The following is a 16,675-nucleotide window of genomic DNA, read 5'->3' as shown; positions in this document are numbered from 1 at the left end:
CTTACAGACCCACAGGAGGAACAAGCTGCAGCCAGAGACATCAAGAATATCTAACACCAGAGATAAACAGATGGCAAAAGGCAAATGCAAGAATCTTACCAACAGAAACCAAGACTATGTGGCATCATCAGAACCTGGTACTCCCACCACTAGCAGGTCCTAGATGTCCCAAAATTCCAGAAAAGCAAAATTTGGATCTAAAAACATATCTCACTGCAGTGATAGAAGATTTTAAGAAGGACATGAATACACACTGAAAGAAATATAGGAGAACACAGGTAAACAGGTTCAAGCCCTTAAAGAGGAAACACAAAAATCCTTTAAAGAATTATAGGAGAACAAAAGTAAACAAGTAGAAGCCCTTAAAGAAGAAACACAAAAATCCCTTAAAGAACAGGAAAGCATAACCAAAGAGGTGAAGGAATTGAACAAAACCATCTGGGACCTACAAATGGAAGTAGAAACAGTTAAAAAATCACAAAGAGACAATTCTGGAGATAGAAATCCTAGGAAAGAAGTCAGGAACTATAGATGCAAGCATCACCAACAGAATACAAGAGATAGAAGAAAGAATCTCAGATGCAGAAGATACTAAGGAAACATTGACACAACAGCCAAAGAAAACACAAAATCCAAAAGTTCCCAACCCAGGACATGCAGAAAATCCAGTATGCAATGAGAAGACCAAACCTAAGGACAGTAAGTATAGAAGAGAGTGAAGACCTCTAACTAAAAGGAACAGTAAATATCTTCAACAAAATTATAGAAGAAAACTCTAAACTAAAGAAAGAGATGCCCATGAACATACAAGAAGCCTATAGAACTCCAAATAGATTGAACTAGAAAAGAAATTCCTCCCACCACATAATAGTCAAAACACCAAATGCACAAAACAAAGAGAGATTATTAAAAGCATTGAGGGTAAAAGGTCAAATAACATATAAAGGCAGACCTATCAGAATTACACCCGACTTCTCATCAGAGACTATGAAAGCTAGAAGATCCTGGGCAGATGTCATACAGACCCTAAGAGAACACAAATGCCAGCCCAAGTTACTATACCCAACAAAACTCTCAATTACCATAGATAGAGAAACCAAAGTATTCCATGGCAAAACCAAATTTACACAATATCTTTCAACAAATCCAGCCCTTCAAAGGGTAATACACGGAAAACTTCAACACAAGGAGGGAAACTACATCCCCAAAAATGTAAAAAATAATCCTCCAACAAAACTAAAAGAAGATAGCCACATGAAAGAATTCCAACTCTAAGAACAAAAATAAAAGGAAGTAACAATTACTTTTCCTTAATATCTATTAATATCAATAGACTCAATTCCCCAATAAAAAGACATAGACTATCAGATTGGGTATGTAAACAGGACCCAGCATTTTGTTTCATACAAGAAGCCCACCTCAGTGACAAAGACAAACATTACCTCAGAATAAAAGGCTGGAAAACAATGCTCCAAGCCAATGGTCCCAAGAAAAAAAGCTGAAGTAGCCATTCTAATATCGAATAAAATTGACTTTCACCCTAACGTTATCAAAAAAGATAAGAACAGACACTTCATATTCATCAAAGGTATGATCTAGCAAGATGATCTCTCAATTCTGAACCTCTATGCTCCAAATACAATGGCATCTAGATTCATAAAAGAAACTTTACTAAAGCTCAAACCACATATTGCACTGCATACAGTAATAGTGGGAGATTTCAGTACCTCACTCTCTGCAATGGACTGTTCATGGAAACAGAAAATAAACAAAGACACAGTGATACTAACAGAAGTTATGAAACAGATGGATTTAAAAGATACCTATAGAACTTTTTATCCTAAAACAAAGGTATATACCTTCTTCTCAGCACCACATGGTACCTTCTCCAAAATTGACCATATAATTGGTCACAAATCAGGCCTCAATAGATACAAGAAGATAGAAATAATTCTTTGCATCCTATCAGATCACCGTGGAGTAAGGCTACTCTCCAATAACAACATAAACAATATAATGCCCACATACATGTGGAAGTTTAACAACACTATAATCAATGATAACTTTGCCAAGAAAGAAATAAAGACAGAAATTAAAGACTTTCTAGAATTTAATGAAAATGAAGACACAACATACCCAAACTTATGGGACACAATGAAAGCAGTCCTAAGAGGAAAATAGCACTAAGTGCCTCCAAAAAGAAACTGGAGAGAGCATATACCTGTAATTTGACAGCACATCTGAAAGCTCTAGAACAAAAAGAAGCAAATTCACCCAAGAAGAGTTGATTGCAGGAAATAATCAAACTCAGGGCTGAAATCAACCAAATGGAAACAAAAAGGACTATACAAAGAATCAGCCAAACCAGGAGCTGATTCTTTGAGAAAATCAACAAAATAGATAAACTCTTAGCCAGACAAACTAGAGGACACAGAGACATTATCCTAATTAACAAGATAAATGAAAGTTAGACATAACAGCAGACACTGAGGAAATCCAAAAAATCATGAGATCCTAGTACAAAAGCCTATACTCAACAAAACTGGAAAACCTGGATGAAATGGACAATTTTCTAGACAGATACCAGGCATCAAAGTTAAATCAAGATCATATCAATGATCTAAGCAGTCCCTATTTACTAATGAAAAAGAAGCAGTCATTAATAGTCTCCCAACCAAAAGAAGCCCAGGACCAGATGGAATTAGTGCAGAGTTTTATCAAACCTTCAAAGAAGACCTAATACCAATACTCCTCAAACTATTCCACAAAATAGAAACTGAAGGCACTCTACCTAATTCGTTCTATGAAGCCACAATTACTCTTATACCTAAACCACATAAAGACCTAACAATGAAAGAAAACTTCGGACCAATTTCTCTTATGTATATCGATGCAAAAATACTCAATAAAATTCTTGCAAACAGAATCGAAGAACACATCAAAACGATCATCCACCATGATCAAGTAGGCTTCATCCCAGGGATGCAGGAATAGTTCAATATACAGAAATCCAACAACGTAATTCACTATATAAACAAACTCAACTAAAAAAGCCATATGATTATCTCATTAGTTGCCGAGAAAGCATTTGACAAAATCCAACATCCCTTCATGATAAAAGTCTTGGAAAGATCAGGAATTCAAGGGCTATACTTAAACATAGTAAAAGCAATATACAGAAAACCAGTAGCCAACATCAAACTAAATGGAGAGAAACTTGAAACAATCCCACTAAAATCAGGGACTAGACAATGCTGCCCACTCTCTCCCTACCCATTCAATGTACTTGAAGTCCTAGCCAGAGCAATTAGACAACAGAAGGAGATCAAAGGGATACGAATTGGAAAGGAAGAAGTCAAATTATCACTATTTGCTGATGATATGATTGTATATTTAAGTGACCCCAAAAATTCCACCAGAGAGCTCCTAAACCTGGTAAACAACTTCAGCAAAGTAGCTGGATATAAAATTAACTCAAGAAAATCAGTGGCCTTCCTATAAAACAAAAGATAAACAGGCTGAGAAAGAAATTAGGGAAACACCCTTTATAATAGTCACAAATAATATAAAATACCTTGGTATGACTCTAAGCAAGTAAAAGATCTCTTTGAGAGGAACTTCAAGACTCTGAAGACAGAAATTGAAGAAGATCTCAGAAGATGGAAAGATCTTCCATGGCTCATGGATTGGCAGGATTAATATAGTAAAAATGGCCATCTTGCAGAAAGCAGTCTACAGATTCAACGCAATCCCCATCAAAGTTCCAACTCAATTCTTCACAGACTTAGAAAGAGCAATGTGCAAATTCATCTAGAATAACAAAAAACCTGGATAGCCAAAACTATTCTCAACAATAAAGGAACCTCTGATGGAATCACCATCCTGGACCTTAAGTTGTACTACAGAGTAGTTGTGATAAAAACTGCATGGTATTGGTACAGTGGCAGGCAGGTAGATCAACAGAATAGAGTTCAAGATCCAGAAATGAACCCACTCACCTATGGTCACTTGATCTTTGGAAAAGTAGCTTAACCATCCAGAGGAAAAAAAGACAACATTTTCAACACTGGTGCTGGCTCAACTGGCAGTTAGCATGTAGAAGAATGCAAATCCATCTATTCCTATCTTCCTGTACAAGGCTCAAGTCCAAGTAGATTAAGGACCTCCACATAAAACCAGATACACTGAAGCTAATAGAAAAGAATATGTGGAAGAGGCTCAAGCATGTGGGCACAAGGGAAAATTTCCTGAACAGAACACCAATAGCTTATTCTCTAATATCCAAAATTGACAAATGGGACCTCATAAAATTGCAAAGCTTCTGTAAGGCAAAGGGCACTGTCAATAAGAATGAAACAGCCACCAACAGATTGGGAAAAGATCTTTACCAACCCTGATAGAGGGCTACTATACAATATATACAAAGAACACAAGAAGTTAGACTCAAAAGAACCAAATAACCATATTAAAAATGGAGTACAGAGCTAAACAAAGAATTCTCATCTGAGTAATACCAAATGGCTGAGAAGCACCTATAGAAATGTTTAACATCCTTAGTCATCAGGGAAATGAAAATCAAAACAACCTTGAGATTCTCCCTCACACCAGTCAGAATGGCTAAAATCAAAAACTCAGGTTACAGTAGATGCTGGTAAGGTTGTATAGAAAGAGAAATACTCCTTTGTTGCTGGTGGGATTGCAAGCTCCTACAGCCACTCTGGAAATCAGTTTGTTGGCTTCTCAGAAAGTTGGACATAGTACTACCTGAGGAACCAGCTATACCACTCCTGGGCATATACTCAGAAGATGCTCCAACAAGTAGTTTGGACACATGCTCTATTATGTTCACAGCAACCTTATTTACAATAGCCAGAAGCTGGAAACAACCCAGATGTTCCTCAACAGAGGAATGGATACAGAAATGGATACATTTACACAATGGAGTATTACTTAGTGATTATAAACAATGAATTTATAAAACTCCTAGAGAAATAGATGGATCTGGAGAATATTATCCTGAGTGAGGTAAACCAATCACAAAAGAACACACATGGTATGCACTCACTGATAAGTGGATATTAGCCCAAAAGCTCGGAATACTCAAGATACAATCCACAAACCACAAGAAACTCAAGAAGAAGGAAGACCAATGTGTGGATACTTCGATCCTTCCTAGAAGGAGGAATAAGATACCCATGAAAGGAGTTGTACAAAGTGTGGAGAAGAGACTAAAGGAATGACAAGCCAGATACTGCCCCAACTAGAATCCTTCCCATATTTCATCACCAAACTCAGACACTAATGTGGATTCCAACAAGTACTAGTTGACAGGAGCCTGATATAGCTGTCTCCTGAGAGGCTCTGACAGTGCCAAACTAATACAGAAGTAGAGGCTCACAGCCATCCATTAGACTGAGCACAGGGTCCTCAATGAAGGAGCTAGAGAAAGGACCCAAGGAGCTGAAGGGGTTTATAGCCCCTTATGAGGAATAACAATATGAACTAACTAGTCCCTCAGAGCTCCCAGGGACTAAACCACCAACCAAAGAATACACTTGGTAAGACTCATGGCTCCAGCTGCATATGTAGCAGAGGATGGCCTAGTTGGTCATCAATGGGAGAAGAGGCCCTTTGTTCAGTGAAGGTTCTATGTCCCAGTGTAGGGGAATGCTAGGGTCAGGAAGAGGGAGAGACTGGGCTGGTGAACAGGGGGAGGGGGTGAGGGAACAAGTTTTTTTTTTCCAGAGGGGAAATGGGGAAAAGTTATATCATTTGAAATGTAAATGAAAAAAATCTAATAAAACATTCTCAAAAAAAGTAAGTAGATTCTGCATAAGGGTTTCACCAATTAGCTCATAACTTTTGATATAACCTCACATATCATATTTTAATATACTTCCTCTAGGCAGGTGATGTCTCAATATATTTCTGTGCTGGGGCACAGTGGCTTTTTCAAAACTTATTCAGAGATATTTTACAGTAATGCTTTCTCTGAACTAAGTCTGACATAACACTGTCACTAAAAAAATATAGAACATCATAATCTTCCTATATTTTTCATATTGATTTGTGTTAATGACTCTTTGTTAATAAAGTAATCTCTCTACTGAAGTCAATTCTGTGAACAGAAATCAGACTGAGTATTTTTGAAGTTCTCCCTTATATCTCCTGTCAACTATAGACTTCTATCTCAAACTAACTCTCTTGAAATAAGGGAATCTCAAATACAGATTGTTAACAGAATCATGAAAATGGACTAATAAATGTATGATAAATGAGGGTCAAAGGTCATGACCAAAAGGAGAGAGAAGAATGTGGAATTGGTGTATCTCTGAAACTTATTAAGAAAACTCCTACTAAAACCTCATTCTTCACACTTCAAAACACTATGAACCTTGTAAGAAAGGAGAGCCAAGGAAACCTACAGTAAAATCCATGTCTATTTCTCCATTTGACATGGTGTTAAATACTTTAATTCTGATGTCCAGCACCATTGGATATACTATTTCTATATGATGAACTATTCTAGACCTAAGAATAATTATTATCTCATAGTTATTAGATCCAAGTACAGTGTTTCTTCACAAGGGACTATAGGTTCCAATATCCACCAATAACCAATATCAGGTCTTCCTTAAAGTTAATAAATAAGTTTCTCATCATATTAGGATATATCTAAAGAAGATACCTGTTCTCTACCACATACCCTGTTTACATAAACCATAATGCATAGATAGAGCTGTTTCCACTGTTTTGCAAAGTCTGTTTACAAGAATCATCTGCTATTCATGTCTCCAATAGGACGAAATGTTCCTTATTGCATGTCCCTCATCTAGTCACAGGGTAGACAAACAGAGCATAGATATGTAAGGCTCTGCCAAAGGGAAAACCACAGACATGTTTGTGAAGAAGCCTTGGGAACCTCCCCTTACTACCTCCTTCTCACTTCATTTAGGTATAAAGGCAGGCTTTCCCATAGTGCTCACTCCCTTCTGCCACAATGGATGCACTCCTGTTCCTGGCCATTGTGGGAGCTGTTGGTGAGTTCTATGCCTTAACTCATGCTCTTCCTTCTTTTAGAAGCCCTGGACCCCATCATCAAGGCAGTCTTTTCATCCCTTCTTTACTCCAATGTCCTTTTTATTTTTCCAGTAGCTGCTCTGCTTTCAACCTTTCAGGCTTCCCTGTAAAGCTAGTTTATTACCCTTTCTACTCTCATGTATACTGTGATCAGAGAATCTAGAAAAGGAAGGCAAGAGGAGGTTCTAGGAAATGAACAAACAGGAATCCACATGGTTTCAACACCTGAGGCTACCTAATCCCTGGCTACCTTTACAGAGTAAAACTCCTAAGTTTAAAGTTTAAATCCTCATTAAAGTGAAGACTAATATCTAAAAATACTTACTTTAGGTGACTGCAGCAGTAACGTGTATTAGGAAGGCCATTTTGGTATTATATATTTTTAAAAATAATAAGTAGCTTGTAAGAATTTAAAACATGCAATAATATAAAAATGGTATTTCAACAATAACATTACACTGCTCTGTCTTATGTAAGACCTGTTCTCTATTTTTTGTTAACATATAAACTCAAGGTGTATAAGTCTGTGGGCACATAAAGCTTTATACACTGAGCATATTTTGCAAAATAGTTCCAAAAATTAAAAAAAAATACACTTGAAAGACATAATAGACAAATGGGGTCAATGGATGATGATCATCAGATCAAAAAATGTAGCTCAGACAACAATCTTTGTACCCTATTTTGATAATCTGAGAGATGGTTATGTCCCAGGTAACCTACCAGAGTGCAGGCACCTAGAGAGTATCTTCCTATTGTCCTGCAATGCTAAGTACTGCATTAGTATAGTGTTGGACATACTGCCCTATGCCTACCAGGGACACAGTGGTACCTTCTTACATTCTGTTATTGTATTCATTAAGAATCTCTGGTAAGCTGAAAGTTGAGGGCTCCACCTTTCAGCACTTTGATGAATTGTTTTCTCAGTGGTCTTCTTGTCTTTATTCAAGTTGCTTTCTCTGTGGATGATGATAACAAGATCATTAGAGGATATACCTACAGAGAGAATTCTGTGCCCTACCAGGTGTCACTGAACTCTGGCTACCACTTCTGTGGAGGATCCTTCATCAATGACCAGTGGGTGCTGTCTGCAGCTCACTGCTATAAGTCATAAGTAATGGGTAATGACTACAGAATACACACTTGACATTTCTAAGGGCATAGTATAAGATTAGGCAAGAAATGACCTTATACAGAGAATGGCAACAGTAACAGGAAAGAGATTACTTACTTCTTGATTTGCAGAGGAGTACATAATAGCAAACCTTCCACACCCATGAATCATCCAAACTACTTCAAGTGTGTAGATAAGGAAAGAAAGGAAAGTTGATTGTAGGACAGAATCAAACAAGAAATCACACAAATGCTTTCCCTAAGAGCAATCCTGGGTCTTATACCATGGTAAAAACTCAGAGTGTCAGTGAGTGTGGAAAATCTGTAAAGATTTTAAAAAATCCTGTGTTTCTGTTAATTTCACTATAAAGAGGGAATTGAGAGACACCTTGTATATCAGATGGTGTCAGACCTGAACACACATCAGCAGCATCCAGATTATAATTTGAAAAGTCTAGGGGAACAACACAGAGAGTGAATTCATAATAAGTTGGGAGATGCCACAATGTCATGGATAGATTATTCTTATTGGACTAGACTAGACTGATGAAAGTAACAGTTTTGGGGAAAGGAGGAATTAGTATGGTTTGTACATTGCAAAGCCATAAATAAAGAATGAAGATAAAAGGAGCTACTTTGTTTATAGAGGGTGGAAGGACTATAACTGCAGTCCTTTACCTCAATCATATTACCTGTCTTTGAAACACAAAGAAATGAGGTCTCACTATGTTACTTGCCCTCCATACCTCTGTCACTTTTATTTTTATTTATTTATTTATTTATTTATTTTGAGACAGGGTTTCTCTGTGTAGCCCTTGGCTGTCCTGGAACTGACTTTGTAGACCAGGCTGGCCTCAAACTCAGAAATTCGCCTACCTCTGCCTCCCAAGTGCTAGGATTAAAGGCATGGACTACCACTGCCCGGCTCTCTGTCATTTTGTGATATTAAGCCAGGTTCCTCCTCATTCCAAGCTGAATCAACAAAAAGTGTTTAACATCTGAACTATTTGCATTAATGGAGGGGAAGAGCATTAACATTCCTCTCTTCCCAACAGCCGCATCCAAGTGAGACTGGGAGAGCACAACATCAATGTCCTGGAGGGCAATAAGCAGTTTGTCAATGCTGCCAAGGTCATCAAGCACCCAGACTTCAATAGGAAGACCCTGAACAATGACATCATGCTCATCAAGCTCTCTTCCTCTGTGACCCTCAATGCCAGAGTGGCCACTGTGGCTCTGCCCACCTCCTGTGCACCTGCTGGCACTCAGTGTCTCATCTCTGGCTGGGGCAACACCTTGAGCTTTGGCGGTGAGTAGGCTACATCTCCTACTTTCTTTACAACTTTCCAGAACCAAGCGGGGTTCTACACTGAAACCATTGGCTTCTAAGATGCAAGACCATTGCAAGTATCCAATAACACGGAGCTCTGCAGTGGGTACAAGAGTGATGCTTCAGGCTGATTGTGAGGACTCCTATCCTGGAAAGATCACCAATAACATGATCTGTGTTGGCTACCTGGAGGGAGACAAAGATTCCTTTCCGGTAATTCTATTTCTAGGATTGGAGTGCCCAATTCTAGATAGGAATGCCCAAGTGTATAAGGCAGGAAGTTTCCTGTAGTGGTCCCTTGGAAAATTGAAGAGGGCTATTCTGGAAGGTATTTCAACGTGTCAGCAAGAACAAAGAATGGACTAACCAAGGGAGGCAAAGCATATCTAGAATGGCATCTTCAGGTCAGAATCATGTGGTCTTTTTTCTTATTCCTCTTCCTTCAATACTGTATTCCTCCCTCCCAGGGTGATTCTGGTGGTCCTGTGGTCTGCAATGGACAGCTCCAGGGCATTGTCTCCTGGGGTTATGGCTGTGCCCTGGCAGACAACCCTGGTGTGTACACCAAGGTCTGCAACTATGTGGACTGGATTCAGAGCAACATTGCTGCAAACTAAGCATCCTTTGAAGTCATTATGCCAATAAAGTGAAAATTTCTTTACTTTCTGTGTCTCTAATCTCTTTATCTTTTTGTCTGTGGGAAATACACTCCTATTTGAAATCATTTCTCATTACCATAGAAATTTCATTAGCATCCTACATCTCCAAATATGTTGCATGGAATAATATTTCAGTAGCAGTATTAAAGAAAAGAATTAAATGGTAGGATTACAGGGTTTTCTTTTCCTTTAGAAAAATATATATCAATAAGTTGAGACTAAAAATGTTTTTAATAGTCTTTTATTATCACATGTTATATTTAGCTGAACCCTTTCACAAACACATATGTTTTTAAGGAATAAATCACATTTTCTTTAAATGGGAAGGTTTTGATTAAAAGTCCTTTTATATTGAGTTGATTAATAGGCACAATGTCTCCCTTTCTCTCTTTGTCTCTCAGTCTTTATCCTTTTCTTTTTCTTTTTTTTCATTAGATATTTACTTTATTTACATTTCAAATGTTATCCCCTTTCCTGGTTTCACCTCTGAAAACTCTCTATCCCATCCCCCCTCCCCCTGCTCACCAACCCTCTCACTCTTCCCTGTCCTGGCATTCCCCTACACTGGGGCATCCAGCCTTCTCAGGACCAAGGGCCTCTCCTCCCATGCCATGCCCACTCGTCTACTCCAGTAAAGTCTACAGTATCAGGGTTGAAATCATGATCATAGACCAGAGGCGTTATGACTTCAACTGGAGTTTGTGCCTAGTCAGTCGTTGGCATCTCCTAACTCAATTGCCTACATGACTTTCATCTTGCTATCTGATCTTACTGACCTTGATGTGGCCCATACCTGCCTATGTGACTTTTGTCATTTGCCCTGTTTTCTGTATACTATATAAGCCTGGTTTTCTCTTTGTGCACAGATTGACTTATACCTTCAGATTTGAGACAGAGCATTCAAGCTTCAAGCCTCATGCGGTCCGCAGCACTCCGGGCCCAGAGCACTCGGGCCCAGGAGGTGCAGCACCTGTCCAGAAGAGGTGTCTGCTTTAGAACCAGTGTGTTTCAGGTGGCCTCAGATGTACCTCAACTGCTGAGCTGCCAGATTTTTCATTTCTCTTTTGTAATGACTGTAAAAGCCTGATGCCATTTTTAAGAAATACACTTAGACTTAGCACTTCTTGTGTTGACTCTGTTTGTCACTCACCGAATTTTTTGCCCACTTGACCAGAACTCTTATCTTGTGGAACGAGAGGTCCCTGCAGTGAACCCAGTCCATGGCACTACCATTGATGTCCAACAAGGTCATCCTCTGCTACATACATAAGGTGAGCAATGGGTCCCTCCATGTATACTCTTGGGTGGTTTAGTCTCTGGGTGCTCTGGGGGTACTTGACAGTTCATATTGTTGTCCCTCCTATAGGGCTATAAGGTCCTTCAGCAACTTGAGTCCTTTCTATAGCTCCTCCATTAGGGACCTTGTGCTCAGTTCAATGATTACCTGAGACCATCCACCTCTGTATTTGTCAGGCACTGGCAGAGCCTCTCAGGAGACAGCTATGTCAGGCTCTTTTCAGCAAGCACTTGTTGGCATCCACAAAAGTATCTGGGTTTGGTGACTGTATATGGGATGGATCCCAAGGTGGGGCAGTCTCTAGATGGTCTTTCCTTAAGTCTCTGCTCCACATTTTGTCTCTGTATCTCCTCCCATGTGTATTTTCTTCCCAGTTCTAAGAAGGACCAAAATATCCATACTTTGATTTTCCATCTCCTTGAGCTTCATTTGGTCTGTGAATTGTATCTTGGATATTCTGAGCTTCTGGGCTAATATCCACTTCTCAGTGAGTGTATACCATGTATGTCCTTTTGTGATTGAATTTTCTCACTCAGGATGATATTTTCTTGTTACATCCACTTGCCTAAGAATTTCATAAATTCATTGGTTTTAATAGCTGAATAGTACTCTGTTGTGTAAATGTACCACATTTTCTGAATCTATTTCTCTGATGAGGGATATTTGGGTTCTTTCCAGCTTCTGGCTATTATAAGGAAGGCTGCTGTGAACATAATGTAGCATGTGTCCTTATTATATGTTGGAGCATCTTTTAGATATATGTCCAGGAGGGATATAGCTGGGTCCTCAGGTTATCTCCCTACCACTTACTTCCTCGTTTTAATGTTGCTCTGGTCTTTGGATGTCCAGGGTCCTCTAAAAACTGGTATACTCTGGGCACTAGTCATCTGGGCCTGTGTGGCACAAAGCTGGGTGTCAACTCAAGCTTGCTTTGCTTCTATGGGCCATGCCCCTGGTTGGGTTTATCTGAGGTGTGTTCTACTGACTCATTCCCTGTGAGAAAGAGCTGGGGTATATTTCAGGCTTGCTTTATATGCCTATGTTTTATCAGTCCTGGAGGAGGCTGTCTTGAGCATAGACTGCCTGTGAGGGTCACATGGTATTAGGTTGGGAGGCATCTCAGGACTGACCCTTTTTTATTGGATATTCAACTGATATATTCTATCTGGTGATTAGTATTTCTCCCATTCTCAGCATTCCTTATTTACCTGTGGCTCATTGTTTAAGGTTGTATGTAACCCCATGGCATATTCACTGGCATATCTGTTACTGTTGTCCTTGTTCAGCTTATGTATAGGCATCATATTGGTGAGACTTTAGGGGTATAGCTACTGACGTAACTTGGAGGTACAATGTCACAACAAACTTACTTATTTTTTGATTTTTAAAATCTTTCATAGTCCTCTCTACAATTTTCCCTAAGCCATCAGGGCAAGTGTCATTTGTATACAAATCTACTGGAATTTGCTTCCACAAGTCCATATTTTTATTTTTAATGTTCCCCATCTATTACAAAGAGACATTTCTATATGCAAACTGAAGGCTACACATAAGTTTAGGCATAAGAACAAATGTTTAGAATGTATTGTACTATTTTCCTGGTTTAGTAAAGGTGTGGTTATAGGTTTCCCTTCAAAATGTCTTCACTAGCCTTACGTATTTTGTTGGTTTTCAGTACTGGTCAAACTTACCCTGTTCTTGTTCAGGCTTGCATAGTTCAATAAGAGAGTCACAGATTAGTGACGGGTTAGGCATCAGAGCTAGGAAATGGAAAAATCTAAATGTAAACCAAAATAGTAAACAATGAAATGGTGTACAAGAACAATATGGAATGTTATTCACTTGTAAAAAATGAAATCATGAACTTTTGAGGTGAATGAATGGAACACTGGAAAATATCCTTATTCAGACCCCAAATTGCAAATGGCACGTATTATTTCTCATTGTAGCACCTACCTACAAATCTTAAGGTATGTGTATGTATTATGGAAAACCTAGGAAAAGAAACAAAAATAAACAAAACAAATAAATAGAAAAACAAGGTTGCTGAACAGCCTTGAGTGGTTACTATGATGTGCTTTGACCTCTGCTGCTGAGTGCCTTAGGGGAGTACAGGTGAACTGAGCTACTAAATCGCAATATGAATACAAACATACTGTCATCTACGGATAATTATTTTTATTTGTGGACAACACCCAGAGGAAGCTCCACTCTCAGGCACTCTGACACACCCAGGATCAGAGGTGAGGAGGAACCAACATCTGTCCCAACACTGGGAGTAACTGGGACCAGTAGGATCAGGCACACAGGAACTTCACCAGCCCAGTGACTCAAGTTCCTTCTGGTCTGTCTGAGTTGGTGTTCTGAGCAGACCTTGGGTACAAGTTCCGCAGCCAGTCCCCACAACACATAGAGAAAGCCCCACTCCCAGGTGATCTAATAAGCCCGGATCACAGGATCCCAAAATCACAGGATCACAGAGACAGCTTGACTCTGTGGAGTTCTGACAGAAAAAAAGATCACAGGAAGGACAGGCTCCAGCCAGATTTAGCAAGGGCAGGTAACACTAGAGATAACCTGATGGCGGGTGGCAAGCATAAGAAAATAAACAACACAAACCAAGGTGACTTGGCATCATCAGAATCTAATTCTCCCACCATAGCAAGTCCTGGACACACCATTAAACCAGAAAAGCAAGATTCACATATAAAATAACTTCTCATGTGATGATACAGGACTTTAAGAAAGACATAAATAGCACCCTTAAAGAAATACAAGAGAACACAGGTAAACAGCTAGAATCCCTTCAAGAAGAAACACAAAAATCCCTTAAAGAACTACAGGAAAACATAAACAGGTGAAGGAAATGAGCAAAACCATCCAGAATCTAAAAATGGAAATAGAAACAATAAAGAAAACAGAAAGAGAGACAACCCTGGAGATACAAAACCTAGGAAACAAATTAGGAGTCATAGATGCAAGCATCACCAACAGAATAAAAGAGATAGAAGAGAGAATCTCAAGGGCAGAAGACACCATAAAAAACATTGACACAGTCAAAGAAAATGCAAAAAGCAAAAATCCCCTAACCCAAAACATCCAGGAAATCCAGGATGGAATGAGAAGACCAAACCTAAGGATAATAGGTATAGAAGAGAGTGAAGACTCCCAATGTAATGGGCCAGTAAATATCTTCAACAAAATTATAGAAGAAAACTTCCCTAACCTAAAGAAAGAGATGCCCATGAACATACAAGAAGCCTACAGAACTCCAAATAGACTGGACCAGAAAAGAAATTCCTCCTGACACATAATAATGAAAACACCAAATGCACTAAACAAAGAAAGAATTTTAAAAGCAGTAAGGGAAAAAGGTCAAATAATCTATACAGGCAGGCCTATCAGAATTACACCATACTTCTGCCCAGAGACTATGAAAGCTAGAAGATCCTGGGCAGATGTCATACAGACCCTACAAGAACACAAATGCCAGCCCAGGCTACTATATCCAGCAAAACTCTCAATTACCATAGATGGAGAAAACAAGATATTCCACGACAAAACAAAATTTACACAATATGTTTCCACAAATCCAGCCATACAAAGGATAATAGATGGAAAAATCAACATAAGGAGCAAAACTACACCCTAGAAGAAGCAAGAAGGTAATCTTTCAACAAATCCACACAAACCTAATTCCACCTCTTACAACAAAATCGACAGGAAGTGACAATTACTTTGTCTTAATATATTAATAAGAAAATTAATATTACCAACATATCCTAATCAGTTGAAATCCAATAATATGAGGAATTAGAAATTTGTTGATTGTCATTCAATGGTCGCTCTAATTTGGTAATTGTAGAAATAGGTCCAACATTGTACAATCTATGTACACTTTCAGCTTGTTTGTTCGTGACAGTGTCTTCCTGTGTACAACAATCATCCTGTGAACAAGATTTCTTTGAAATCTTGCTTCTCCTATCTCAGCCTCTCTATTAGTAGTATTGTTTCATGTTTTTGTACTATACTGTGGTTTTCAGAACAGCTTATATATTTCAAAAGTATTTATATACCCAAAAGGATCATAGAGGATTAACTAGGGAGGCTGCTTTTAAGAGAACAATGGTGAGACAGAATGCTTTGCCTGACGTTTGTAACTCTTGTATCAACTTTGAAGAAGAGGACTTTATAAGTTACTCTTTCTCTGAGATGAATGCTTTTCCAAATTATCACAGCTAATGAACAAAATTCTTACCCTCACCTAATGTCACCCTCCAAGCAGAACCATTGTTTATTGAAACACTTGGTGAATGATTTTATGGATAGACCATCTTAACACCTATATCATTTCTTAAATGAATGTAACCTGTTCTCTGTGGGCTGAGAATGAAGTCATTCACTCAAGTCAAATAGCTTTGACCATAGCAGGAAGTCTTTATTCAGAATTCGAGCCTACAATTCATTTCTTGGTGCAGCAGAACTATCAACTCTCAGCTTAGCTATGATGGAGGTAAAATCCTTTGGTGATGTGAGGGTCATTGAAGTACAGTCTTATTACAATGAAATCCAGTGTCTAAAAATTGTTCTTATTTTGGGCTTTTACCACAGTAAGAGACAAGATTTTAAACTCTACTAAATACAAAACAAACAAAAAGACTTTATATATTCATGTTCATTTAAGAAAATACTAGTAGTGATGTATTATTTTGAAGTATACAGTTAATATGGTTGGAGTTATTTAAAATTTATATTGAGAAAAATGTATTTTCACTATTGCTCTAGATGAGCATCTACGTAAGTCTGTTAAATTGATTGTTGTTTTATATCAAACAATGTTTATAATACTTATTTTTATTGTTATAACTTTTGTAAATTTTATGAACTATAACAAAAAAGATATTATGGGTATTGAAGGGGGGTCTCTGGGAGGAGTGGGGGTACAAAAGTGAAACAAGAATGTGATTTAATTCTATTTACTTAAAATATGTTTTTAAATGTTAACAAATTCAGATAAATTGAAATCATGTAACTTTTCTCATCATTATGTGATAAAAGTTTAATAAAAAGAGAGAAAAAAAGAAAAACAAACAAAATTTAGAAATGTAAAAGGGACCAGTGCCAAGATAGGGAAGTGGAAGAGCAATGGAGAATGAATACCGGGGTACAAAATATTTTATTGGGGAAATGTGAAAA

General features: G+C 38.2%; 1 protein-coding gene across 1 annotated transcript; it reads left to right on the top strand.

Moving 5' to 3' along the window:
* Positions 1–7,000: 7,000 nt before the first annotated feature.
* LOC116098515 (anionic trypsin-2-like) lies at positions 7,001–10,140 on the top strand. The gene is made up of 5 exons (XM_031381071.1): positions 7,001–7,040; positions 8,031–8,187; positions 9,249–9,506; positions 9,619–9,736; positions 9,991–10,140. The coding sequence occupies exons 1-5, from the start codon at positions 7,001–7,003 to the stop codon at positions 10,138–10,140; spliced, it is 723 nt and encodes a 240-aa protein (XP_031236931.1).
* The last annotated feature ends 6,535 nt before the right edge of the window (positions 10,141–16,675 follow it).

This window comes from Mastomys coucha, unplaced genomic scaffold, assembly GCF_008632895.1.
Source record: "Mastomys coucha isolate ucsf_1 unplaced genomic scaffold, UCSF_Mcou_1 pScaffold20, whole genome shotgun sequence".
In the NCBI taxonomy this organism is placed as follows: Eukaryota; Metazoa; Chordata; class Mammalia; order Rodentia; family Muridae; genus Mastomys; species Mastomys coucha.
This window is presented reverse-complemented; position numbering and strand designations above follow the sequence as displayed.